Source organism: Crinia signifera, chromosome 1 (genome assembly GCF_055691185.1).
Source record: "Crinia signifera chromosome 1, ASM5569118v1, whole genome shotgun sequence".
NCBI lineage: Eukaryota > Metazoa > Chordata > Amphibia > Anura > Myobatrachidae > Crinia > Crinia signifera.
Genome location: NC_139217.1, coordinates 42,160,026 through 42,185,870, shown reverse-complemented (window position 1 = coordinate 42,185,870; position 25,845 = coordinate 42,160,026). Strand labels below are relative to the sequence as shown.

General features: G+C 46.4%; 1 protein-coding gene across 2 annotated transcripts in view; it reads left to right on the top strand.

Annotated features, from left to right (window-relative positions):
- Positions 1–24,543, top strand: part of RAB11FIP5 (RAB11 family interacting protein 5) — a 60,941-nt gene extending 36,398 nt beyond the window's left edge. For both annotated transcript variants that reach the window (XM_083189412.1, XM_083144809.1), the window contains 5 exons: positions 361–812; positions 3,817–4,462; positions 10,439–12,802; positions 17,662–17,830; positions 20,484–24,543. In XM_083189412.1, coding sequence (XP_083045538.1) covers positions 361–812; positions 3,817–4,462; positions 10,439–12,802; positions 17,662–17,830; positions 20,484–20,681 — 3,829 coding nt within the window. In that variant the 3' untranslated portion in view covers positions 20,682–24,543. The remainder of the gene's footprint in view (positions 1–360; positions 813–3,816; positions 4,463–10,438; positions 12,803–17,661; positions 17,831–20,483) is intronic.
- Positions 24,544–25,845: the final 1,302 nt, after the last annotated feature.

The window sequence follows — 25,845 nt, the reverse complement described above, 5'->3', positions numbered from 1 at the left end:
TTTTTATTATTGTGAGCTGTAAAACCATCAGCTTAAAGTTCATTCTTCTGTAGCTTTTCATGTGTGCTATTTAGTTATCTTTTGGTAATGTCCTGTAGGTTGTATGACCTTGTTCTTATAAATGTGAGGTTATTCTCCTGATGTGGCTAACAGGTGGCCTCTTCGTAATGTGATGGAGGTGGAGTAAGTTCTGGCCATGAGATGTCCAAGCTATGTTTTATGAAACAAGCAAAGATCATTGTGTCTGTTGGCCATAGATGGATAATCTGGTTTCCTTAGCAGAGGGTACTATGTAGTCATCATGAGAAGTGAGGTTTTCTCCCCACCGATAACCCATGTACTGTGCCCGTTCTGTTGCAGGTGGTACAAACTTCACTCGAAACCCGGGCAAAAGGAGAAAGAACGAGGAGAGATCCAGGTGTCCATCCAGTTTACGCGGAACAACCTGACAGCAAGCATGTTTGACCTCTCCGTCAAAGACAAGCCAAAGACTCCATTCGGAAAGCTAAAGGACAAGATGAAAGTTAAGAAGCACTTCCACATGGAGTCCTCCTCAGCCATTGTCCCAAGCAGCGTTGGCCGCCTGGACAGTGACGAGGAGGATGAGAAAAAGCCAAAGTTCAAAGCAGCCACTTTCTTTAAAGGCCTGCGCAAGAGCTCACTCACTAAGTCCAACACTTCTCTTGGGTCAGATAGCACCATCTCCTCCACGAGCGGCACCGTGCCTACCAATGCTGGCATATCTATAATTCTACCAGATGTCGTCAAGAAACCCGCCATCAGGAACAGCAGCCTTTCCACCGAGCCGACTGGTAAATGCAGCATTGAGCAGGGTCAAAGTTTAAAGTCCTACTACTTTCTCTAATGTGGGGACTAGCTTTAGTATTAAGTGACTATCCATCGAATATGTAGATCAGTGGTTCTTAACCCCGGTCCACAAGTACCCCCACGTTGCATGTTTTCCAGGTCACCTGGTAGGTGCACTCATTATTCGTTGACACATTTTAAAAGATCACAAGTGGAGTTAATTTCACCTGTGATTCTGTATGGAGACCTGAAAAACGTGAACTGCTGGGGGTACCAGAGGACCGAGGTTGAGAACCACTGATCTAGATAACCAATGTAGGGTTGAGATGTGTCGCAACCCACCGACTCCTCTCACCCCTGCCACCCCCTTCACCTGTGTCCAGGCAGCACAGCTCTGTACTGCCCAGACAAGTGACCGCCTCCTCTCTGCACTGTAAATCCTCTTCCGGGTGCAGGGAGTAGGTGGAGAGCCCACCCCGCAGCAGAAGCATCATCCGGCCGGCTAAGAGGGGGGGGGGAGCTGCTGGGGAGCCACCGGAACACACTGCACATCGCCGGCCAGATCGCAAAGGACCGCTCAACGCAAGAGCTGTCCTTTGCCATAATTATCGCATATGTTGGTACATATGCGATAACTATGTCTGCGGTAGCCGGCGATGTGCGGCGCGGATTTTAGAGAATCCCGCCCCAAGGCTGCTCCTCAACAGTATGGGAGGAATTCAAACCAAATCTGACCACTAGGTGGCACCCGATGGAGCACTTCAAGTGTTGCTCTGTTCGGGCACGCACAGCCGCTGGCACTGACATAACGGTTAAATAGCAAATGGTGTCAATCATTTAAAAGGCAAAACCATGCTTTGTAAATGGTTGGTGCTTTAAAAAAAAAAAGTATGAATTCGTCCCGCATCTCGGGTGAAATCGGCTGTATTACATAACGCCGCTTGTGTTTATCCACTGGTGAGAGAGCTGGTATAGATTAGTATTGTCCAAGGGTGGAATACATTAACTTTGTTTCATAAGTTCAATATCATTTTGCAGGTGGACAAAACCCCCAATGTCTTGTAGATTCTCCTTTTGGTCTTTATTACTTTCTCATTGTTCTGCATAGATTATAAGAGGCCCTAATTTATAACCTCCTTTCATAATCCTGTATCCAACTAGTGTTGGCTCTCTGCTGCCCTCTACAATTCAACTATGTGTACTGCAAGCGAAGGTCTCGTGCTGCTATTTAACTCTTTCTATTAACTCTTTATCGATGCTTCCATAAACCAGCAGGTTTAAATGAAAAGGTGGTGTTAGTCATTGTTCAAATGTTCTACCAATAGGGATTCCCTGCTCTGTGTATTACAGAGTTCTTCTGCTGTGAACATGGGCCTAAGCAAGTCAAAGCTGTAATGAGCGAGTATTTGTGTTACACATCTCCTGCGCTCCACTGCTGTAAGGTTGAGGACATTAAGCTCCCTGACGCTGCTGGTCGTTTATACTGTGCATGTCTCATGACTAATACCTGTACGTCTATCCGGGAATCTGTTTGTTCCACTGCTTCAGTTCATAGAGACTCTAGCGCAGAGCACACATGACCGATATATACCAGATAGCACAGAGTCCAGGTCTAGCCACCCCTGCTAGCGCCTCCAAATAGGTGGTTTACAACGATGTCTTCAGGAGTCCCCAGAGACAGGGGAGGGGGCAGTACGGGGTGTCTGCAGCCAAACAAATCCATGTTTTCCCTTTATCACACACAGTCTCCCTCCTCCCTGGAATATTGATTCCACTCTGTTCATGGTAAGCAATGAGCAGATAATTTACCTTTTTATTAGGAGGTTTCAAAGTGTAGTGGTTTAACATTACGGTAATGTGCGCAATAAACCACATGACGGGAAGCTGTTTATAGGTCACTGAAGACTTTTATTTATTAGCTGTTACTATTCCAGCGTGAGCTTATTACGCAGTTCTGTTACAGGGTCTGTTTGCTCAGTCACAGCGGTCCCTGTCCGCAAAGGAGATTACCGTCTATATTCCATATCCCTAGAACACACACACACTATGTTTAGTACCAGGAAAGAACATGCAAACTCCACACTGACCCTTGCAGGGAATAGAACCCGGGATCTCAGTGCTGTGAGGCAGTAATCTTAACCACTACACCAACCGTGTATATTCTACACACACCTCCCGTGAAGTTTACACACCACCTCAGTGCCAACCATTCCAATCATAATGTCATACAGAACACCCAGTTGAACAAGTCCAGCACAGTTTGTGTGAGATTTGCCATGGACCTCCACGATTGTATGCAGTTATTGTGTCACCCCCACTTTCTGAATCCTAACTGCCAACGGGAGCTTTCATCCTAAAAATAAAACTAATGGTGCCCATACACGTTACAATTATTGTATACAATATTGTATACAATATCGCATCTCATCGCATATCGGTTTTGCGATGAGATCAGATGAGATGAGATCTAGTACAAATAGTATGTGCAGCACATACTATTTGTACTAGATCTCATCTCATCACAAAACCGATATGCGATGAGATGCGATATTGTATACAATATTGTATACAATAATTGTAACGTGTATGGGCACCTTAATACTTGGCGTGGAAAGTTGCCTATCTATAGCACAGATGCAGAGTCCTCCAGACCATTGGTTCTCAAAGTCGGTCCTCATGACCCCAGACAGTTCACATTTTCCAGGTCACTCACCAGGCGCACTCATTAATGACTGACACATTTTAAAAAGATCCACAGGTGGAGCTAATTATTTCAGTTGATTCTGTGAGGAGACCTGTAAAACATGCACTGTGTGGTGTCCTGAGGACCGACTTTGAGAACCTGTGCTCTAGACTCTTAAGGAGGTAACCTGTTACTACTTGTGATAAATGCTGAGTGGTTGATGGCTACTTGTGGTCAGGTGCCTGTGGATGGAAATTAGTTGCAGTTGCCACCCTGCTGAAATCTAATGATAAACTTGTCCTGGTGGTTCTTGTCTCCTTTCTCAGTTACCACCAATGAAGCTTCTCCCAGGATGACTCATAAGAGGGCCTTCAGTGACGAGGTCAGCAAACTAAAGTTGTTCCCAGAACCAAAGGCCGTGCAAAACCTGAAGCCAAATAGCAGCCCGATCTCCAAGTCGTCTTTGTGCATAAATGGGAGCCATGTCTACACAGAAGTGCCTCTCCCCAAACCGCCCCTGTTTCTGGAGAAATCTGCACCTGCCTCCAAGTCCTTCCAGAACATTGTAAAGAAAGCGGATGAGGTTGCAGTTCCTGAAGTAGTTCGGGGACCGGTCCACGCTTCAGAGAAAATGGGGCACAAGCCAGCAGACGTTTCTATATCTGCTGAAGAAGAAAAGGTCTCCTCGAAAGGGGCGCAGGCCTCACAGAAGCCAAAGAATGACCAGGTCCTTCTGGATGCCAAGCCTGTCCAAATCACCTCCCCCATGGTGTTTACTGCAGATCCGGCAAAAGCTAAAGTTCAGGAAGCGAAGACAAAAGAAGAGAAGCCCACGGCCAACCTCCAGCATGGATCTGGCCAGAAGAATCTCACTGAGCCCTCACCTCAAGTGCCTTCAAGCTCCGAAGAGAGAGGGAGAGTTGGCAGCTGGTTCGGTTCTAAAGACACGAAGGAGACTCCACCAAAACCAAGGTTCGTAGACGATCCTGCTACTTGTTTGCTCTAGTCAACAATGTCCTGTGGTGATGCTAGTAGGGGGTCCATTACAGAGTTATCTTGTTTGTTTAATAATATGGGTCAGCGATTATTCCCACATGGTGCGGAAACAGCCTGTCGATGGCTGTAAAAACCCTAATGGATAAAAATATAGCCCTCTTAAATATTCAAACCATTTTTATCTTTTGTACGGTTTTCCCATGATAGTTTAGCATTGACCTAAGGATTACGCAAAGCGAACACCAATGCCCATGATACCATAGCACAGGCTAATAGCACTAAAGGGGCTTCAGGAAAGCAGCTCTTACCGCACATAGGGGGTTATTCAGATCTGCTCGCTAGGCTGCATATGATCGGAGCCTAGCGAGCAGGTAAACGGCGCCCCGGCACACACATCCCCTTGCTACGCTACCAGAGGATGTGCATACTTACACATTCGCTCATAAGCGCCCATAAAAAAGGAAACCTCGCTTGATGGTTGCTCACCGTTGAATGACTTTTCCTCTGTTTGCAGCGAAAAGGTAAGCCAGGACTGCTGCAGCTTGTTGTCCGAATTGGGGGCGGGTGCAGACGTCATGTGGTGTCGTCCACCCGCCCCGAGCAGGCAGGGGAACACCAATGAAACAATGAGGGTCCATCTAGGACTGCCCCCTGCCTGTCACTCTGGTTGCGAGCGCCTTCGGCTGAGTTTCTCATCGCCTAGGCGCTCGCAACCTGAGTGACAGGCAGAGGGCGTTCCTGGGGCCTGCAGATGCGCATTGGTGACAGTGAGCGTGCGCAGAGCAAATACATTGGTGGGGAGGCTTAATTCGCTGCTTAACGAGCAGGACTGAATCAGCCCTATAGTCTGTGCCTTGTAAGGCTGCCGGCTTTGAATCTGAAGACTAGGCTGCCTCAAACCCTAATTATCAGCCGAGGAAGTGTATGTGGAGGATCCGCGCTGCTACTGCCGATGGGCCAAATAGTTCTTATTTGCCGTCTAATTCTATGACTTGGCATGGATGCAACCTGGGCTTAGTAGTTGGGGTGTTGGATTCGGCATGAAAAGCCGGCGGTCGGGATCCCGGCGTTCAAAATCCCGAAGCCGAAATCCCGACAAGGGGGGACGTGGATCGCCCCCTCTTGCGGGCTCGGCACGCTAATTTATTCTCCCTCCGAGGGTGACGTGGACACCCACGGGGGGGAGAAAGTGTCGGGATTCCGGCGTCGGGATTCTGAACGCTGGGATTTAAACTGCATCCTGTAGTCTTAGAATTGGGTCGACAAGGGTCTAGGTCGACACAAAGCATTAGGTCGACAGTCAAAATGTCGACATGGTGTTTTTCACTGTGTAGAGCTGACATGTGCCGGCAGGCGGTATTTCATGCCCTACCATCCACTAGGGCTTGGTGGGAGAATAAAATAGTGTGCCAAGCGCAGCGAGGCACCGTGCCCTAAGCATTGCAAAGGGGATGCGGTGCACTGGAAACTGGGCCCATGTGGATTGTGTTGACATTTGGGTAAAAAAACAGTGAAAACCCCCATGTCGACCCATTGACCTGTCAACCTAGACCATTGTCGACCTAATGCACTGTAGACACAACGATCCCAACCCTTCTATACTCGCAGAATAACCTCACACTTTAGTTTCCCAATGTTGAGTGCATCACGTTTATTTTATTTTGCCCCGTTAGCCATGCCCACGTATTACTACTCACCATAAGTGGTCAAAAGGTCAGGGGGAAAAACCTGATCGCCACGATAGAATTTGGATCATAAAGAACAATTGACCTGCGAGTAACGGAATCTCTTCTCTAAAGGTGCGTACACAAGGGGCGATATAGAGATGGTCGCTGATGAAAAGAAACCTCTGCCGGCTGAGCCGCAGAGGTAATCTGCTTATAACGGGGCTGAAAACACGAGCGCACAACCGGCAACTTATCGCCGGGGCACACTCCCATCACTGGCAATATGGTCGCCAGCGATTTTAGCACATATCGCTGCCGTGTGTGCACTGCTTTAGACTACTAACTCCACAGCCCAATTTGTGATGACAACACCTACACTTGAGGGGTCAGGACTACAAAACACTGAGCATGTGCGAAATCTTGGCGTTACCCTAGTGGATTGATACTCAAACATCAGATATCAACCACAATCAAATCCTCATTCTTTCATTTGACAAACATAGCCAGATCCAAGCAATTAATTCCCCCCAGAAGAGTCTCCTATACATACATGTGTATCATCATGCCTAGATTACTGCAGTGCCCTCTACCTGGGTCTCACCGCAAAATAATTGCACCTCTTGCAGATGGTACAAAATGCAGATGCCAGGCTATAAACCAACCAACCCCGTTCCAGCCACATAACACCCATTCTCTACTCCCTCCGCTAGCTGCTTGTATGATTGCAAATCTTCAAGATTGGCTGTCTGACTTTCACAGCCCTACATGAACAGGGCCCAAGGTACCTGAAGCAGCTTCTGACTCCTTACAGCCCTGCTCAGTTACTGCCTCCTGTAGAAGGGAATCGGTATATCTGTCAGACCAGACTTAGGTCTACCGTCATTACGTCGACCCCGGAAGGTCGACTGGCCCCAAGGTCGGCAGGGTTAGAGGTCGACATGACTTAAGGTCGACATGGGTTTAGGTCGACATGAGTTTTTCACTGTTTTTTGACCCGAATGTCAACACAGTCAACATGGACAGTTGGAGTTGAATTGCAGCCCCTCGCTTCACTCGCCATGCTTCGGGCGCAGTGCATCGCTACGCTCGGCACACTATTTTATTCTCCCACCACGCCCTAGTGGATGGTAGGGCATGAAATACTGCCTGTCTGCACATGGCGGCTCAAAAAACAGTGAAAAACTCACGTCGACCTAATGACTGTCGACCTTTAACCCTGTCGACATTGGGGCCAGTCGACCTTCCGGGGTCGACCTAATTACTGTCGATCTAAGTGTGGTCTGACAGATGACCGTTTCCCTGTAGAAGAGGGACTTTGATCAGTACCTAGAATCTCCATGAACTTCTCTGGACCGATCTTAAATGTTTGTGGTTCCAACTCTATGGAATGCTTTCCCGCACAGTGCGAAAGGCCCCCATTCTAAATTGCTTCAAAAACAGACTCAAGACTTTCCTGTTTATTCATGCGTTTCACTAATGCCCCTTTAGTGTCTTCGTGCTCTCTGTGTTTTATGGAAAGTTTTTTAATTGTTTCTGTTTCTTATATCTGTAAAGCGTGTCAAGTCTTACTTAGTCCGCCTGCTGGTGGAATTAATGCCGACATATGTCAATGGGTTGCACCGGGCTATGAGAAGCAGATTGAGGTCATGTCAGAGTCCTTCGCTTGAAGTTCTCCTTAGATCAGGGTACTGCGGGGGTCAGCATTGCAAAATAGAAAACATGGCATTATGTGGTGCTTACTGTACACTGTGTGTACATGAATCCATTAAAGGGCATGTTCATATTCTGCAAGGGACTTGTGTGGTCATACCGTCTGTCTTTGGTGGTTACCACAGACAGGAGCTTCCAGAGTGCAGCTTTCCCCTGTCACACATGCCACCTCCTATTCTAATCAACATCTGGTATTCCAGGTAATTGTTGGTTATAATCTTACGTCACCGTGTAGATCTGACATACGTACACAGCCAAGCGTGCAGTCCGTTGCAGTCTCAGTTGTCTGGTTGCGTCAGCAGAAGCCGTCTGTCTGATTGGCTTCCGACCTCTTCCCAGGTATTTCAATTATTGGAGAGATTTTGAAAAGGTCGGAGATTTCTATTAAACAGATCTCTATAATGTTTTCATTATTATCTGTTGCTTGTCCTTTCATCTGGCATACCTGTGTACAATATCCGGCTCTACCTTGGTGCATTATTGTGTTTTTATGGGCCGGATTGACACTGTGGAACTCCGCTGCGCCCATATTGGTTAGATGGGAGATAGTGATATGTGATGGAGTCATTGTACTGTTTATATTAGTATAGACGTGCAAGGTAGTACGCTCACACTAATCTATGAGAACCCTTAACTTCTAGGTGGCCATGGGTTACAGTGAATGGGATCCAAGGCTCGGTAGATTCACTCTCGGTGCATGCAGGGGAGGATGTTTTTAGTTTGGAGGGAGCGACTGGTGCCGGAGATGGGCGTTTTGGTTTCATGGCAGGAGCCTGTAGCGCAGACGTCCATGAGGGGGTTTTCGTCTGGAAGGGAACAGTGGTGATCGGCGGCGGCTCCTACCTGACCATAGTAGGAGGGCTAACGCTCCAGGGTCTCCCCGCTGCCATCCAGGCCTATTCAATGCAATGGACAGGTTCCGGGCCCCGCGAATGCGCAGTATGCTCATATTCTCCACCCCCACTGCCCATCTTCAATGGGCTACATCCACATCTCAGAGCTCAGGGTAAAATTACTAACATTTCTTAAAGTGAAAAGCTGTTCTGTTGCTCGTGGCAACCAATCAGATTTCTGTCTATGATTTTGTAGGATGCAATAGAGAAATGAAAGAATCTGGTTGGTTGCTATGGGCAACCTCGCCTCTCTTCATTTTAAGAAGCTTTAGTAAATATATCCTTTCTATTTTACCACAGATAAATGGCCCTTGAAGCTACACATCTGTTTTAATTCTGTGATTGACAGTTCTATAAACGTAATAAATACATTCTGATAAAAAGGACGTGGGTCTTGTCTCGTCTGTCCGGGTGTAGCAAAACCTCTGACTTCCATAGAGAACTTGTATGACACCGCATGATGCTGGCCTGTTACAGGAGGCCAGGTACCGTGATGTCCGGCAAATCTCCTCTGCCGGTGGCTGGATGCTACACGCATGTGACACTTAGATTTTATTTAGCTGTCGGAGGGGCTGATTTCCAAGATGTACATATAAAGCATCACCGCTGCGATCACGCACTTACCAGATCTATAAAAATATACAAAAATTACCACCTGGAAGTAGATTGAGAGATCCACTGTCAACCTCCCAAATCTCTGCAACACTCAGCGGTGCCTCCAATAATGTACCCTCTTAGTAACCCCAGGGTAGGAACTGGGACACTGATGCCATGGCATCTGCTTCCAAAAGTAAAGATTTAATCTGTAAAACATTCCTAAAACAATCTCGGTATACCTGCGTTTTGTCTGTCGGTACTGGAATGTCAATCCGAAGTCCTCTCCACAAGTAACTTTACAACGGCACTGATGTGACCGCTCTCATCTTTGCCACTTGCCGAGTATATTGCGATTTTCGTGTCTGCAAACCTGTACGACACACGCACCTATAGGATCGCATGGTGCATATGCTCCCGTGATCCGGTTGCACACGGCACAATTAATTGCGACTTTCACACCCACCCATCATTGATAGCAAAGATGAGGGCCGTCACATTAGTACATTGACATGTGGATAGTGCAGCCATGACGCATGTGCAGTCAGCAGATCACTGAACTGCGTAAATATGGACATTGTGTATATCTCTGAATCAAGCCCATAATATGTATGCAGGTTGGAAATCTATTGCTGGACCTGCATTTATTATGTGCCCTCCATGTTATATACTCTGCTGACATCACCATTTCCCTCCCCTTTTAGAGACACTTGAGACTGCTTACTGCCACCCAGTGGTCAGATTATGCGTGTATGCTTGTAGCCTAGTCTGTTTGTTTTTTGTTGTTGTTTGGTACTAACCTTGGAGGACTGTTTTGTCTTCCTCCACAGCCTGGATGTGTCTCCTCAGGTAGAAACCAGCTTCTCTCCTTCTCCTTGCTTCACCTCCTGCTACCCTGCCCCACCTACCTCTCGAGTAGATGCTTCTGTATTGCCTAGTACTAACCTCCCTATAGCTTATAGTGGTGTCCGTGGGCGCTTTTCTACCTACAACCCATTTCTCCACCCACTGCAGAACAACCCTTTCTTTGAGGACTTCCTCTCTGACCAGTTACTAAATACTTCTTCACCTACTCACTTTTTCTCTAGTTTCCCCTCTGGGTCTGTTGGTACATCAGAAGCTGCTGAAAGGAGCTCTTTTGCGGAGAAACACAGTCCAATCGCCTTCTCTCCATTTACAGAAGATCGAAAAGTGTTTTCGTATCCAGGGGAGAGAGGCTTTTTGCAATCTTCCAAAGATCAGCATTTTGAATTGGCCTCGAGCTCGTCTCTGGAACCTCCTGCCTTGGCCTCGAAATTGGAGGAACAGTTTGACGCTTTAGCCTCAAGCCGATTGCAACCAGTCTCTAATCATCGAAGTCCACTGGAAACCAAAGAGAAGTCTTTTGTTAGTGACTCTAAAGAAAATCTATTACAGTCTTCATCTGAAGTCCAAGGAACTGAGTCTACAACTTGTTGTAGGGAGGACAATCTATGGAACCTACATTCAAAGAACCCTAATGTGCAAGCATTGGCCACATGTTGGCCGGAAACGTCCCATGTTAGTAGACAAGAGCCTGATGAAATAACTCCTTTTTCAAAAAGCCTCCCCCAGTGCCTTTCTCCAACATTCATTCCACCCAATGAGACGCCAAGAAATCAGGCGCTCGTTACAGATACGACTAACGGTTATGCAACAGTGAATGTTGATTTGTCACTTCACGAAGCTGAGAGCAGGATAGCTGCCGTCTCACCACGTGTAGTAATGGATCAGAACATTATCTCTTCAGAAGAGATCAGTAGATTGCTGTCTGAGGAGGAGTCTCCAACCCAAAGAAAGTACCCTACTAGCTTGTCTCCCATAGAGTTCATCAAAAATATTGGTATTGTAGAAAATATCCCAGCCTCTGTAGAACTTAAAGAACAGGTCTGCATGGAACGCAGTTTCACTGCTCTTAATCAAGAAGGCATCCCTAATGAGAAAACCTTAGTGGAAGAAAGGGTTAAGGAGCTAATTAAGGAACAGACCATCAGTGAGGATGTAGGGTCTACAGCACCACCCAAGCCCCCTCAGCTCGTGTCGTCACCTGCCGTTGAGCGGTTGGAGACTTCTAATGATAATTGCAAACAAACAAGCAATCAAAAAACCACTGAAAAACAAGCTGAGAGCCCAGAGGTGCATATGAAACCGCAGAACATGGGGGATGGCAAACAGACTGTTCCTCCAGTGACCTGTTGTCCTGTAATTGAGATACAAAGCCCTGCATTAGGCTCTATAAGTGAGGATACTCAATCCTCCAACAAGGGCCTGTGGACTAATTTAGGGGAAGGAAATAATGAGGTTTCAAAGCTGGGGGCCGCTAATGGGGAACATCTGTTAGATGTAAATGAAGTAACTGCGTCGGAGCAGTTCCGGACTTGCCCTTCAGCTGTCTTACTAGACACCGACCTCTCTAACATTCATGAAAACTCAAATAAACTGCACTTAATGACCCACAGTTCATCTGAATTACCATCAAAATTTGGCAGCAAATTGGATAAAGAAGATTTTAACTTCCTAAAGCCAGTTCTGCAGTCAAAAAAGGAAAGTAGAACTGAAAACGGAAGTTTGGTTAAAAAATTTGACCAGTCCGACTTACTTTTTTGGTCTGCCCTAGAGGAGCAGACACCACCTGCTGCTGTAGATCCAGCTGACACCAGGCAGGGCTTGTCAAAGAGTCTGTGTCCTGATGTTCTGCCAGAGAGCAGAGGTTTTAGAAGCCAGAATTCCAAAAACTCTGAGTGTAGCTCCAAACCAGAGCAGAACAAAGGGGAGAGTATAGCCAGTCAGGTTATGGAACCTACTATCCCACCACTGAATGAGCGGTCAGACCATAATCTTGAGTCCAGCATGAAATCTTTAGGAGAAGAAAGCTGTTCAGGTCTTCTAAGCCAGTCATCTTGGTCAGCAGATGTAGTTGTAGACTTCAAGAACGAAGGTTTCTGGAGAATGGAGTCTGACCAGCTTGATCATAATAAATGTTTCCATTCTCCGGGAAATCCCTTTACACCGGTTGACCAAGCTCCTCTAAGTCCTAAAAATCCCTTTATTGAACCCCCTAGGAACAGTCTGAGTTCTGGGTCTTCGTTGCCAGAAGACTTGAGCTTCAAAGACCTTCATGCCCGTGCAGCGCTTGCAGACCTCCCCTCTGTTGTCCTTCCTGCTGATGTAAAGGACGCTTTTATGCATGGAAGCCAACCTTTGGCCTTCTCCACTCCTTCCCTCGATGCTGCTCCAAACCTTAAACTATCAGACTTCCCTTCTCCGATCATGTTTCCTACAACTCCTGGGGTCACCACTGCAACCAGTACCCACTCAGTGACACTGTCGTGCTGCCATTCCTCCGTGGCCAGTGGGGAGACACCGTATGCTGCTTCGGTTCTGCCTCAGGAGACACAGACAGCTGACAGTCCATTTATGCCACTAAGAACCAGGTGAGCTATCTGTGAAATGCTGGCAAGTGGAACGTGCAATGTAAGCTACCAATCTGCAGCCTGGAGAGTGTGGTTAAGAGTGTGTGTGTGCTGCATTAGTTATGTAGAAGACTCATAATACAATATGTATGTGTACCACTTATTTAGGGTTAGGTCTTCCTGTTGGCCTAGAGTAGCTCGAGAGTGCAGGCTTCAACAGAAGTATAAGACATAACTTATGTACACGACAAGTTTGTCAGCCTAAAATTATTGATTTTATGTTAATCTCTGTAAAACTTTTTTTCTTAGTCTGGAGTCCAGGAGAAAACAAAAGTAGAAAAATACTTAAAGCAGTGGTTCGCAAACTTTCTCCTCCAAGCACCCTTACAGTCCATGTTTTAAGTATTTCCATGGCTGAGCACAGATGTTTAAATCAGATGGACAGACGTACTAATTAAGTGGGGAATTCAATTGGGAGTGATGTTTAGCTAGGTGATACGCCTTGGATTACTACAGGTAACCAATTCCATTTTTTTTTTATTTCATGGAAATTCAGACTTGTTCTGGTGGTACATGAAAAAAAAGTGCAGGATTCGAAGAATTCAACATCCTCAATTGAATCCCCCGGCCATATTTTCTCCTTAAATCTTATCATTGCCCCCCCCCCCCCCTCAACTCCCTAATCCAACCTGATGGAGCTTGAGAGGTACTGTAAAGAAGAATGGGCAAAACTGCCCAAAGATAGGTTTGCCAAGCTTGTGGCATCATATCCAAAATGGCTTTAGGCTGTAATTGCTGCCAAAGGTGCATCAACAAAGTATTGAGTAAAGGCTGTGAATACTTTATGTACATGTGATTAGGTTGACACCATTAGGTAGACATGCATTTAGGTTGACATGCAGGAAGGTCGACATGGGTTAGGTTGACTGGGTCATTAGGATGAAAGGTCGACATGGGTTTTTCACTGTTTTTTGAGCCGATGGTGCCCACTGACGGTATTTCATGCCCTACGATCTAGGGCACCATGGGAGAATAATATAGTGTGCCGAGCGCAGCAAGTCACCAAGCCTTGAAGCATGGCGAGCGCAGCAGTGCACTTTAACCTTTGTCGACTGTGTCTGCATTTTGGGGGGAAACTGTGAAAAACACAATGTCGACCTTTTGATTGTCAACCTAACCCATGTCGACGTTCCTGCATATCGACCCAGATGCATGTCGACCTAAAGCCTGCCTAAAACTTGCTGGTGACCAACTGATCCACATTTTTGAATTTTGGGGGGAAATGAATTTATTCCAAAATGGAATAAGGCTGTAACATAACAAAAATGTGGAAAAAGTGAAGCGCTGTGAATACTTTCCGGGTGCACGGTATATACAGGTCCGCTGTGTGACCATAAACCTATGCGTGTCTCCAGATGGTTAAATCAAATGTACTGAAGTACTACTTAAGTCACCTGTGGTCAAGCATGGGTATATGTGAAACCTGGACTGTAATGGTGGGGTTTGGGAAGCTCTGCATGCATGGAGGTAAGAGGAGCGCAGGATTTCATGCATTTTATTTTTTTATTTTTTATTTTGTTTGTTTGTGACTACGATTGTGAGTTGGAGAGGCAAGCTGTGATTAATACTGATGGGTACTTAACCAGGCAGGGCCCTCCGGCTGCACCTCATACTGTTGTCAGACTCCTCTCAATGCTGGCATAGATAAACCTTATATGAGAAAGTTTTGAAGCCCAGTTGAACAGTATTATGGCCCTTATTGTAGTTGACTCGGACGGATGCGTATTTTGGACAGGAACCTAGTGTTCTTAGCCCGCCTACCGTACGTCTGAATGCGGTAAGACACCGAGCGTTCCATGTGAACACCTCCCCCATCTACGGGAACCTCCCCCATCCTCCGTTGGTCGCCGACCGAGCGGCCATTTTTCCGTATGAAAGCAGGGATATGGGCGGGCAGCTGACATCCGGCTATGTCATATGTCCGCCCCCCACACGTGCGTCACAGCCGCATTACCATACATACGCCCGATGTTTTTATTGTAACACCCATGAAACGCAGGGCGTACACATATGGTATTGAGCCCAAATAGCCCTTCACGCCCCTCTCCTCCCCCTGCTCGGATGCTTCCATACGATCAATTTCTGCACGGACCGAACTTCATGTTCGGACGTGCGAGGCGTTCACATGTGCGCAAATACCAAACAGCCATCCAACCGCACACAGAGCCATCTGACGCAATCAGAATAAGGGCCTATAAGGGGTAATAATATTGAGTGTCCCTCTTCCCCCACCAGTGAACAGACGAGTCCCAGCGATTGTGGTTTGCTCTATTCAGGGAATTTCATTGAGGTCCATTCAGCAATAGGGCACCGGCTTGCTTGATGGCGGACATATTGCCCATGTTATTTATGATGTGTGGCTATAGTTTTGGGCTAGGGCCTAGAATGCCTTGGTCATTCTCGTGTGATACAGAACGTATTTCTTCTGCTGCGGAGTGCTGGGTTGTAAGGTACCTTTAGGGCAGCCCGGATCTTTTTGTCGCCATTTGTTGTTGAAATGGTCGATATGTCAACATTCTTAATGTCTACATGAGTTGAATGTTGACACAACTGTGTAACCCAGCAGTGCAGCGATCAGTTACCTGGTAGCAGTTCTGGCGATGCAGTAGCAGTGTTCATTCTAGCACCCGCCATCTTTTAAAACCCATGCAGTTCCTCTTCCCTGCCTGGGGTGTCGCTGTCTGCTGTAGTGCTTCTTCACAGTGTGGTCTGTATATCAGCACTGATATGCAAACCAGACCTGTGCCAGAAACCCCACAGCAGACAGCGACACCCCAGGCAGGGAAGAGGAACTGCTTGGGTTTTAAAATATGGCGGGTGCTAGAAGGAACACTACAGCAGTGTCTTCTGGGTCCGATGGAAAGTTGATCTAGTGGTGGCGAGTAATGCAAACTCCTATGCCTAACCCCTAACTCTCCCCTCTGTTCCTAACACTCATGCAGCCTAACCCGAGTACCTTACCCTAAACCTGGGGTAGCCAACTCCAGTCCTCGGGAGCTACCAACAGTGCATGTTTTCCAGATCTCCTGACAGAATCACAAGTAAAGTAATTAGCTCCACCTGTGGATCTTTGAAAACTTGTTAGTGAGTAATAAGTGTACCTGCGAGGTGAGCTGGAAAATGTGAACTGTTGGTAGCTCTGGAGGACTCGCGTTGGCTACCACTGACCTAAACTCTACTCTTACAGCCTAATCCTGTGTGCTGTTGCAGCCTGACCCTACCACCCGCCCTTCAACCCTCCCTGTAGTTCCTAACCATCCTTTCCCATAGCCTACCACTCTCATAGCCTAATCCTTAAATCCTCCCACAGCCTAATACTCTCATAGCTGGGATGCGGTCACTGGTCTGCAAGCATTAGGACGACATATACGTTTTTCGTGTGCGATATTTTTTTTTTTTTTGTGGTGGTGGTTTTTCATACTTTCTGCTGTTCTAATTGGTCATAGTGTGAGAATATCATAGTGTACCTGAAGCACAGCGAGCGAAGCAGTACACGGATACTGTGTCCATGTTGAACTTGAAAAAGTTATGTTGGACCTTTTTCCATTTGACCTAATGCTTGCCTGATTGCCATGTCGACCTATAGTGGTCACCCTAATGACTGTCTACCTTTTAAGGTGGCCATACACACGCAGATTTATCTGCAGATCTGTCTGGTTGGAACAAAAACATGGTTATGGATGAGAGCAAATGACAGTTGACCATTTGCTTGGAAATGCTGGAAAACTGCCAAACTGTCACTCATCCATAACCATGTTTTTGTTCCAGCCAGATCTGAAGATAAATCTTACTAGTGTAAGGGCACCTTAAATTCGGTCCGCCCTATGACCCATACCCCTCCTAGCCTAAGCCTAACTGCCCGCTGTAAAGTAGTCTACATTTAACTTCCTACCATTGGGACAGCCCTCTTCATTTGTTACAGTCCATCCTCACATGCTGCTTGGTTCTGCCTCATGCCATGAAATGAATGTTCTGTATTTTGTGTTCTGGGCATTTTTACATTGCCAAAGGTGTGTCTAAAAATGCTGTTATCCCTGGAATTGCACGTCCCATTGTGCTGATTGCTCTTCCTGCCGGACACCGCAGCCCTGGCGCACCCCTACGGCAGGCTGCGGTAGACCGTTGGGTCGGCCGGGAGACTTCTGTGGCTACTACAGTATATGTGAGGTGCTTGCTTGGGCTGATTCTTGATGGCAACTTGCATTTCACACTTTTATTGACTTTGGGTTTGTCTCACTCCATTGACTCCTGCTTTGTCCATGTAGAGAACTTCCGTTCGGTCACATTGGGATCACCTGCAGCTGCCTTTATTGGTTCTTCATGCTTCTGTCCAGATTAGGTCTATAAATCCGAGATCCCAGCTTCTCCCATGAGCGGAATATTATTCAGTATGTGCAGGAACTAGTCATGGCTGCCCCGGTACTGGGACATCTCCTTCTAATGATGGGTTGAGCTAGGAAACATGTCGCGCTGTACCTACAGAACATCTGTCTGCTTGTATTTATCCACCACTGATGGTTTTAATAGGTCTATGCTTTAAATCTGTGTAATCGCCTTTGAATTTACTTTGTACACCTCCCAGGGCATGCTGGGAGAACTAGTTCCACACTGGGTAGCCATAGGTTGTTTCTCTGAGCTCCTACCGGAAGGGACTAGAAGGTTGTTAGACTGGAATCACTTTGTGTAATGAGACAGTAGGTGGTTGGGCTCATTAGTGTGTGTGTGTGTGTGTGTGTGTGTTTGTTATTTAGAGATTTGTGTGTGTGTGTCTTATACAGAAGTTCAGGTTTTGCATTAAACTTGTTTTTCTCCCCTTTCAGCCCCCACCCAGTAAAACCAATCAGTGCGGCCCAATCCGACTCTGCTCCAGAAAAAAAGACTCCGCGTCCGGCTCTCACTACAGCGCTGAACAGTGGTCTGGAGAAGTTAAAGTCGGTGACTGGTGGGCAGCATTCTGCACCCAAGAAACAGGATCTGGAGCGGCTGAAGGTGTGTGCCAGTATTATGCCATATATACGTGCACAAGGTGGCACTCAGACTTGCAAGGTGCGACATACAACGTTTTTTTAAAAACTGATGGGGTGTGGAATGTACCCGTATCCTCAGGACACACCCCACTTTCTCCAAAATGTTGTTTTCCACACCTTGCAAGTGCAGCCTTGTGGATAATTGCTTGAATAGAGGGGAAGTCCCTACAGATCCTCTGCTGAGTTACTGCAACAGGTTTTATTTCAAGAAATGATGAACCAGGCAAAGACATGTGCTCCTATATCTGATGGTTCTGAAGGGGCTGGGCCTTGCTACCTTGGCTCCTCCTCTCGTCAGCCCACTGCCTTGGCTTCAGCTAAAGCTGGGTTATGGCCTGTACTCTACAATAGGCCTCTGGATCGTATGTACAGATATCCTGACTTCCTGCCATCAATAAGTTCTCCAATTCTGCTGATCAATGTGCGTCCAAAACACTAAAGCTGGGTACACATCTATACAATCGTCGGTCCGTTCTGGGTCTTGTCCGTCCATGGTCGGTCGAAGGTTCTTTACTGTTTAATTTTTATCCGACAGGACGGCCCCATATTGGAACAAAAGTGCAGTGTGTACGCACGTTTGATCGATCTGCTGGCTTTTCTTGCGACTATACTGCCAAAGCTGGAACGCCCATGTTGGCATTCCATAGTTGCATGATCTCTCCTACAGCACAAGAAGCATTCACCCCTCCCCATGTTTATGGGCATATGGACATATACGGCAAACTGCTATAAAGATGCGGAATGCGACTACCTAGTCACTTTGCCGTATCTGTCCATAGTCACCCTGCCGGCTGCTATAAAGATGGGGTACGCGCTGAGCAGGCAGCCCTAGAAAGAATGCAGTGAGGAGAGAGGTCAGCTGCTGAGTGGAGGAGACAGGACAGCACAGGGATTTGGGAGGGGGATGGAGGGAGCTGCTGTGTGTGAGGACGGGATGCTGTCATGGCAGGTACAGGCAGAGGAATGCGGTTCTAGAGCACACCTCTTTGTTTTGGTATGCCCTTAACCCAGCCCATTATGATAATTTTGTTTATATGTATCGTGTCAAAAGCCCAAATCGACAGTGTGTACGGTGGTGCAATCTTTTTCTTGCGACTGTTTGGACGGGAGTACATCGGACATCGCAAGTAAAATTGTACAGGTGTGTATGCGCGTATCGGCTGGTGTTTGTGGACGGTCCGACGGGTCTACGGTTGGTTGAACGGTCGTAAGAAAACAGGGATTGTATAGATGTGTACCCAGCTTTACTCTGTCGGGACAATCGCTTACAGGGAAATGTACATTGATGGGGATCTGCATGTCTGTGTATTTAGCATAACCTCCTAGTTCTACCTCCTGTGTTTCTGCGCTCCTAATATCTAGCTGTAGATCAGAGCACCATAAATTGTCTCTGGTGATGTTTGTTGACTCCCAGGTGACCCTCAATGTATTGCCTCATCAGGGTTCCCCTACAGTCTCCCCGGTGACAATAAATTTAATTATCTCAGAAAGAAATGAGCACAGCTGGTCCCTGATGTCACACAGGTGACATCACCGTATCCCATGGTGTGTGACACTTTTAATGAGCTCTGGCTGGCTCTGCGGTGCTTGGGGACTTTCCTAAAGTAGGCAAAGGTTAAACTGCTTTCTGCATGTCAAGGGAAGACCTATGTATGGTACGGGGCAGAGGAAGAACAGCAGTGAGGGCTGCTATTGGGTGGTAGCAGAGTGTGGATGGGGAGATGCCAGGGTACCAGCTCCTCTATACATGTGTGTACCAGATGGTCAGTATGTTGTGATGTGGAAGTGCAGCATTTCCCCACCAGACATAGGGCCTGGTTATGTGGCTTACAATGTCTCATGCACGCACATATGTACATTCTGATTGTTGTTGCTCGGAGACCCAGAACAAATTTTGTCACGGGTAGAGTGGATTTTAGAGAGTGTACCTGGAAGGTAACCGTTGGATCCACACCCTTTTTCTTTCTAAAGCTGGTGTCTGATTAGTCCTTTTCTTGGCTGTACTGGGGCAGACTAGATGCGCCAAGTGGTTCTTATCTGCCGTCAAATTCTATGTTTCTGTCCAATCAGCAGCTCATGAGGATCGCCTACCTTTTTATAGTAGACAGGCCTTTCTCTGAGGAGATCTTTTTGAGGTAAATCCTCACAAGCTTCCGGTTTTCTCCCAGCATGTCTGGTGGGTAGCGGAGTCCAGGCAGCCATTCGGGGTGCATTGACCTGTCTGCCATATTAGACTCCAGACATAGGAACCTTCGTTTTAGATTTCTTTATTATGGTATGTCTCCTTCAATGGTATACAATGCCTTTCTATAGTAAATTCTGCCAGGTGCTGAGCAGATGGACAGCATCTGCCATTACAGGAGCCAGAAGGTAAAAAGTAAGTTATAACTCACTGACCTGAATTATATGACTCCTTATCCACCAAGTTGTGTGTGTGTGTGTGTGAAAAAAGATCGAGCTTTAATTTGTTGCTTTTATATATCGCCTATTTAATAAGTTGTTTTTGTGTTGGCATTTGGTTAACAATACCCCCTTCTGTGGTAAAGTGAATTGTGGTAAATGTAGTTCAGATTAACAGTCCAGGTGCTCATTATATCTCTTGGTTTCCTCTCCAGGATCTGTGTCCTCCGGACCTGGCGGCCAAATACTACCACCTCACTCACGACGAGCTCATCCACATGCTGCTGCAGCGGGAGGCCGAGCTGGGCAAGAAGGAAGACCACGTGCGTGAGCTGGAGAATTACATCGATAAGCTACTGGTACGCATCATGGAGCAGGCGCCGGCCCTGCTCCAAGCCCCACTGGAGAAGTAGAGATGCCGACCCCAGATGCCAGGCTGAGGATGCCTGAAGACCTCGGCATCAGCAACTCCTGGCAGTTTCCATTGGTTTGTTGGGTGAAACATCTGGGGGTTCCAATACTTCGTTTACAGACCAAATCTTTCTGCTGCCGTACGGATGGTGCAATGTGAGGATTAAACCTGAGAGAACTTTTTATCTGTCTTCCTCCTGATGCCTTCAGCACACAGGTCCGGGGAGGTGCTGCTGATTGTGTCACCCCCGTAACTTGCCGTTACGCCAAATGTTCATAGCTGTAATAAACGTTCCCTCTCTGCTGATGCACAGGCTGAAACTGGTATTGTACATATAGCGGTCACATTGTAGTATTACATTACTTATAACCAGCTGGAACACGCAGTACCTTTCACAAATAAATAGCCTGGGTTATAGTTGGCCGGTCCTGTCCAAGGAGCCGAAGATGAAAGTGTCTGAAGCAGAATTGAAGCCTAGTGGCAGGGACTTAGATCCTGTAGAGCCTTGGCAGATGGCGCATGTTTCACAGCTATTACTGTAGGTCTTTGTATATATGTCACATCTTGGGTCATGCAGTCACCTTGGCCACTCTGAACACCTACCAAGCGTTTGTCGGCTAACTCAGGCTCCGATGTATTAAGCCGGGTGAAGTGATAAAGTTGTGACCATGCACCAGCCAATCAGCTCCTGTCACTTTCAAATCTTAGCCAATATCATGACAGTTAGAAGTTGGCTGGTGCGTTATTACCGACCAACTTCTAACTGTCATGTTCCTGGCTGAGATTTGAAAATGACAAGAGCTGATTGGCTTGTGCATTGTCACCACTTTATCACTTCACCAGGCTTAATAAATCTGCCCCATACGTTCCAACTTATATGTTTTCTATACACTGGTAAGGTTCTCTTGTTATGATAGGTTGTTATGGCCACCTTTTTTATAAGCTTCCTATCCTCCTTCCACCTATCCCATGCCCGCAGCTAGAAACCCTGAATAAAGTCTGTAAACCAGAGGCCGCCATTGCACGACTCATTCGGCCTATCGCATCTCAAGTTCTAAGCGGCTGATTGGCTGCCGCGTCATAAATATGTGTTAATCCGATTGCTACCTCTACTGTGTAAAGGTGACAGTTTTGCCTCAATGGCTGCAAGATTGGTCAGGGGCCTGGGGGCGTTGTCCTCTCTTCCATCTATGCGATGGCATCTGCTACTGCTGTCTCTTTCTAGAATAACTGTGTCAGAATGCACTCCATAGAGAAAGCAAGCTTTGGATTTTTCAATCGAAGTCCTTCCGCTCTAGATTGCTATTTGGAACGGCATCTGCAGAGTGGTCATCGCACAGGATTGTCTTCTCTGTATATAGTAGTGCCTATATGTATAATTCTACAGAAGACCAATCTCGCCTCTCCATATCCCCCCATTAAAGATGAATGTCTTAGCTTGAGTTTTCTGTACATTATCCTATCGCGGAAATGTATATATTGAATGTATTTCATTTATTTTATATTTCCCGGTTGCTTCTCACACAAGGGTTGCTACTTTCTGAATTGTCCGCCATCCTGGTTTTCAGGTTTAATTTTGATGTAAGTAGTTGTACGACGTGCTCCCATTGCTTCCTGCCTATACCCCATTGCTGGATGTGTGTTACAGTATCGCCAATGTTTACAGCGTAGCTGGATTTCTGCCGGGCAATGACAAGCATTTTGGGACCCCAGAATTTAGGTGACTGTCCTGTTTTGGCACCCCAATATGCTTGCTGTTTCCGGTTATCATTTTACATATACTGTGTGCGGAGATCAGTTTGTCTTTTGAAAGAACCGTAAATATTGCCCCACAAAGTTATTTGGCAAAGATCTGGGTGTAGATGCTGGAAAGCAGAAGACAATGTGTGACGGACAGCTATCGCTTTTGGATTCCGTATTGTCTCCACATGGAAGTCCAGTAAGGCGCTTGGTAAAATCATAGGGTCGATTAAGAGAACATCACGGTTCAGTCCTCGGAGGTGTCTGCCTGGTCACCGTACCGCCATATATACTGCCCACTGCTCAGGTTACTCTACCAGACTATACAACAATGTCTTCCAGTCCCTTTCATACAAGCCAGATCCTGCTGTTCTTTGAAACCACCAGTGTCTTTCCTACAAAGTGCATCGACTGCAATAGATAAACATTCAGGGCAAGGCCTCGCGAGAGGAACCAATCAATATAAAGATCTAAGGCCGTTATGATTAAAGGAACCGGTTCTAATCTTGGACAAAGTCTCAGGAATGTCGTGAAACCATCTCCTCCGGTCATCAGGTTGTGGATCATTTCTTGGGTGTGTCGGGGATGGATAATGGACTGTTGGCTTTAGATATTTTTGGGGTTCTGTTTCTGTAAGTTCATTCGGTTGGAAACCTTTTGTGATATTAGTAAGTGCATTAGTAAAGAATTGGTGTCTGGGCAGGCGAGAGACCGGTTTCCCTGAAGACCCATCTGGAGACTGCATCATCGTGAATAGAAGATGCATCCAACACTGTGGCGAGTGCAACCGGCTCCACATAAGCGATATCTCTGAAGTCCGCGTGGGACTTTACTTTCCCCTAAGAGCACCAGTGTCCATCTTCCTCAAACCACCCTAGATCCTGGCATGGTGGGCGGTGACTGTTACTGGTGCAGTGTCCATGATACGTAGCTCAATTGAATGGGGTATTGGGGTTGTTGTGTTTTGTTTTTAAGTTGGTCTTCACTTTTACTGTGCTACAGACTGTTACAACAATGTTATCTTGCTGCCAAACACTTATGGTGTATTATCCTGAATGTTGTCCAGCTATTCGAATTCTCAATGGGAAATCTCGCCTCACAGCACAATATAGCACATCGTATAGTGGCGACGTACAAGCAGCGTTTAACGGTTATGCATCTGGTTAGCATATATTTAGAAGTAATATATTGGTGTGTAGAAGGTCCCAAGGTCTCTACAGCCATCATAAGTGCTGTATCTATTAGCTTGTGTTCAGTTACTGAACACTTACTAAATACTTCTATGCCTTGCAGCAAAGTCTTTATATACAAAGTTATTCCAATTTTCTTCTCCCGTGACCAGCTATATAATGCAACTGCTCTGTGACGTATCACAATTCTTCCTGGCGGTTCTAAAGCGCAAGGGAACGAGAAAGGTTAAACAACGGATTGGGGCAGATTTATTAAGCTTGGTGAAGTGATAAACTGTCTGTTTTTTATCACCGACCAATCAGCTCCTACCTGTGAAGCTACTGGCTTGGTTTGAAAAAGGACAGGTAAGAGCTGATTGGCCGGCGATAAAAACCTGACAGTTTAACACTTCACCAAGCTTAATAAATCTACCCCTCAGTGATCGCTGCAAGGCGACATAGACCCTAAAGTCACCTGGAGGTGCATAGCCTGTTATAAGTAATCTCTATTTCTCTTCAGCTTCATTTCCAGGTGTATGACCATAAATGATAACCCATCTGTTGCTTGCTACTGCTGTAAAATGTGGGTCAGGGGTCATCAGAAGATCCTTATTATTACCATTGTCCTCCTGGGTGGAGGGGCTCTTGGTGGGTCATTGTGGAGAACTTGGACCCCTAATGGTCTGGTACTGCACTACATCTCACACACACACACACACACACCCCACCTAACGCAGTATCCGCTCCTCACTGTTACACGCCATTTGTGTTTTTTTTGTATGGGGCTGCAAATGAATTACTTGATGCATAAATAAAGTATTAAGTCCAAGTATGTATGTTGCTCCACCAAATATCTCATGTATGTTTTTTAAGTGTGGTTATGTTTATTTAGACTGTTCATGAAATATGTTTTTAAGCACTTTAAGATATAATAAAGTCAATGAAACATCTTAATTCTTTTTTTTTTTTTTTTGTTTTTTCACTGTTACTTAATAAAACCATCTATCTATGATTGTGCAATCCTAATTACGGTTCTCAAGTTGTATAACGGAGTAGTGTATACAAAGGGGATAGGACCTCACAAGGTGCCAGAAGCACTAAGCTTTTAAAAGGAAAAAAAATGGAGAGTGATAAACAGCCAGCCTATCAGCTCCTACCTGCCATGTCACAGACTGTGTTTGAAAAATGTCAGGCAGGAGCTGATTGGCTGGTTGTTTATCACCCTCCATTTTATCACGTTTGAAGCTTAGTGCATCTGGCCCAATAACTGATGTTCTAGGGCAGAGTTTCCCAGCCTCTGTCCTCAAGGAGCACTAAGGGGTAAATTTTACTAAGATGGGAGTTGCCCATAGCAACCAATCGGATACTACTTCTTATTTAGCGCCTTCAAAAAGATAATAGAATGTGGTTGCTATGGGCAACAGGCTTTTGTCAAAAGAATTCCCATGTTCGTAAATTTACTCCTAACAATCCTAGGATTTAGTGGCATCCATGCTTGAGCACAGTTGTTAAATCCAAATCATCGATGTACTAATTAAGTCACCTGTGATCAAGTATGGCTGTCCTTGCAACCTGGACTGTAACTGTGCCTTTAGGACCGCCTGTTCTAGGAGATGAGTGGAACCTGTATTAGTTGCTGCACAAAGTCCCATCACCAATAATAGAGGCGGTCTGCTCAATCTGGCCTCAGGTTAGTACATTACCTTATAATAACGCCATAGGAACAGCAACCTGTCCGTCTCCTGTGGCTGAAGGTCCAGTTCAGTCCTGAGCAATGGTACCATGTATTGTCTATGGCAGGCATGTCCAAACTATGGCCCTCCAGCTGTTGTGAAACCAAGTCCCATCATGCCTTGCCACAATTTTGCGATTAGGAAATGCTACAACTATGACAAGGCATGCTGGGATGTGTAGTTTTGCAACAGCTGGGGGGCAATAGTTTGGACATGCCAGGTCTATGGTCACCTCACCACACAGACCATTACCATCAAGCAGAGCACAAATCCAGCTGTCTGTCCCTACCAGTGGTTCCCAAACTGATCTCGAGGTACCCTAACAGTCCAGGTTTTCAGGTGACTGACTCTTTACCTCAGTTTGATTATACAGTCTGTGCAGAAGCACGGATATCTTTTAAAACCTGAACTGTTGGGGTGCCTCGAGGACTGAGTTTGGGGAAACCCTGCTCCGACAGGATACCACAACAGCTTCCAGGGCTAATCGGCAAGTATCCGGGATACATTTATTGCTGCAGTCCTC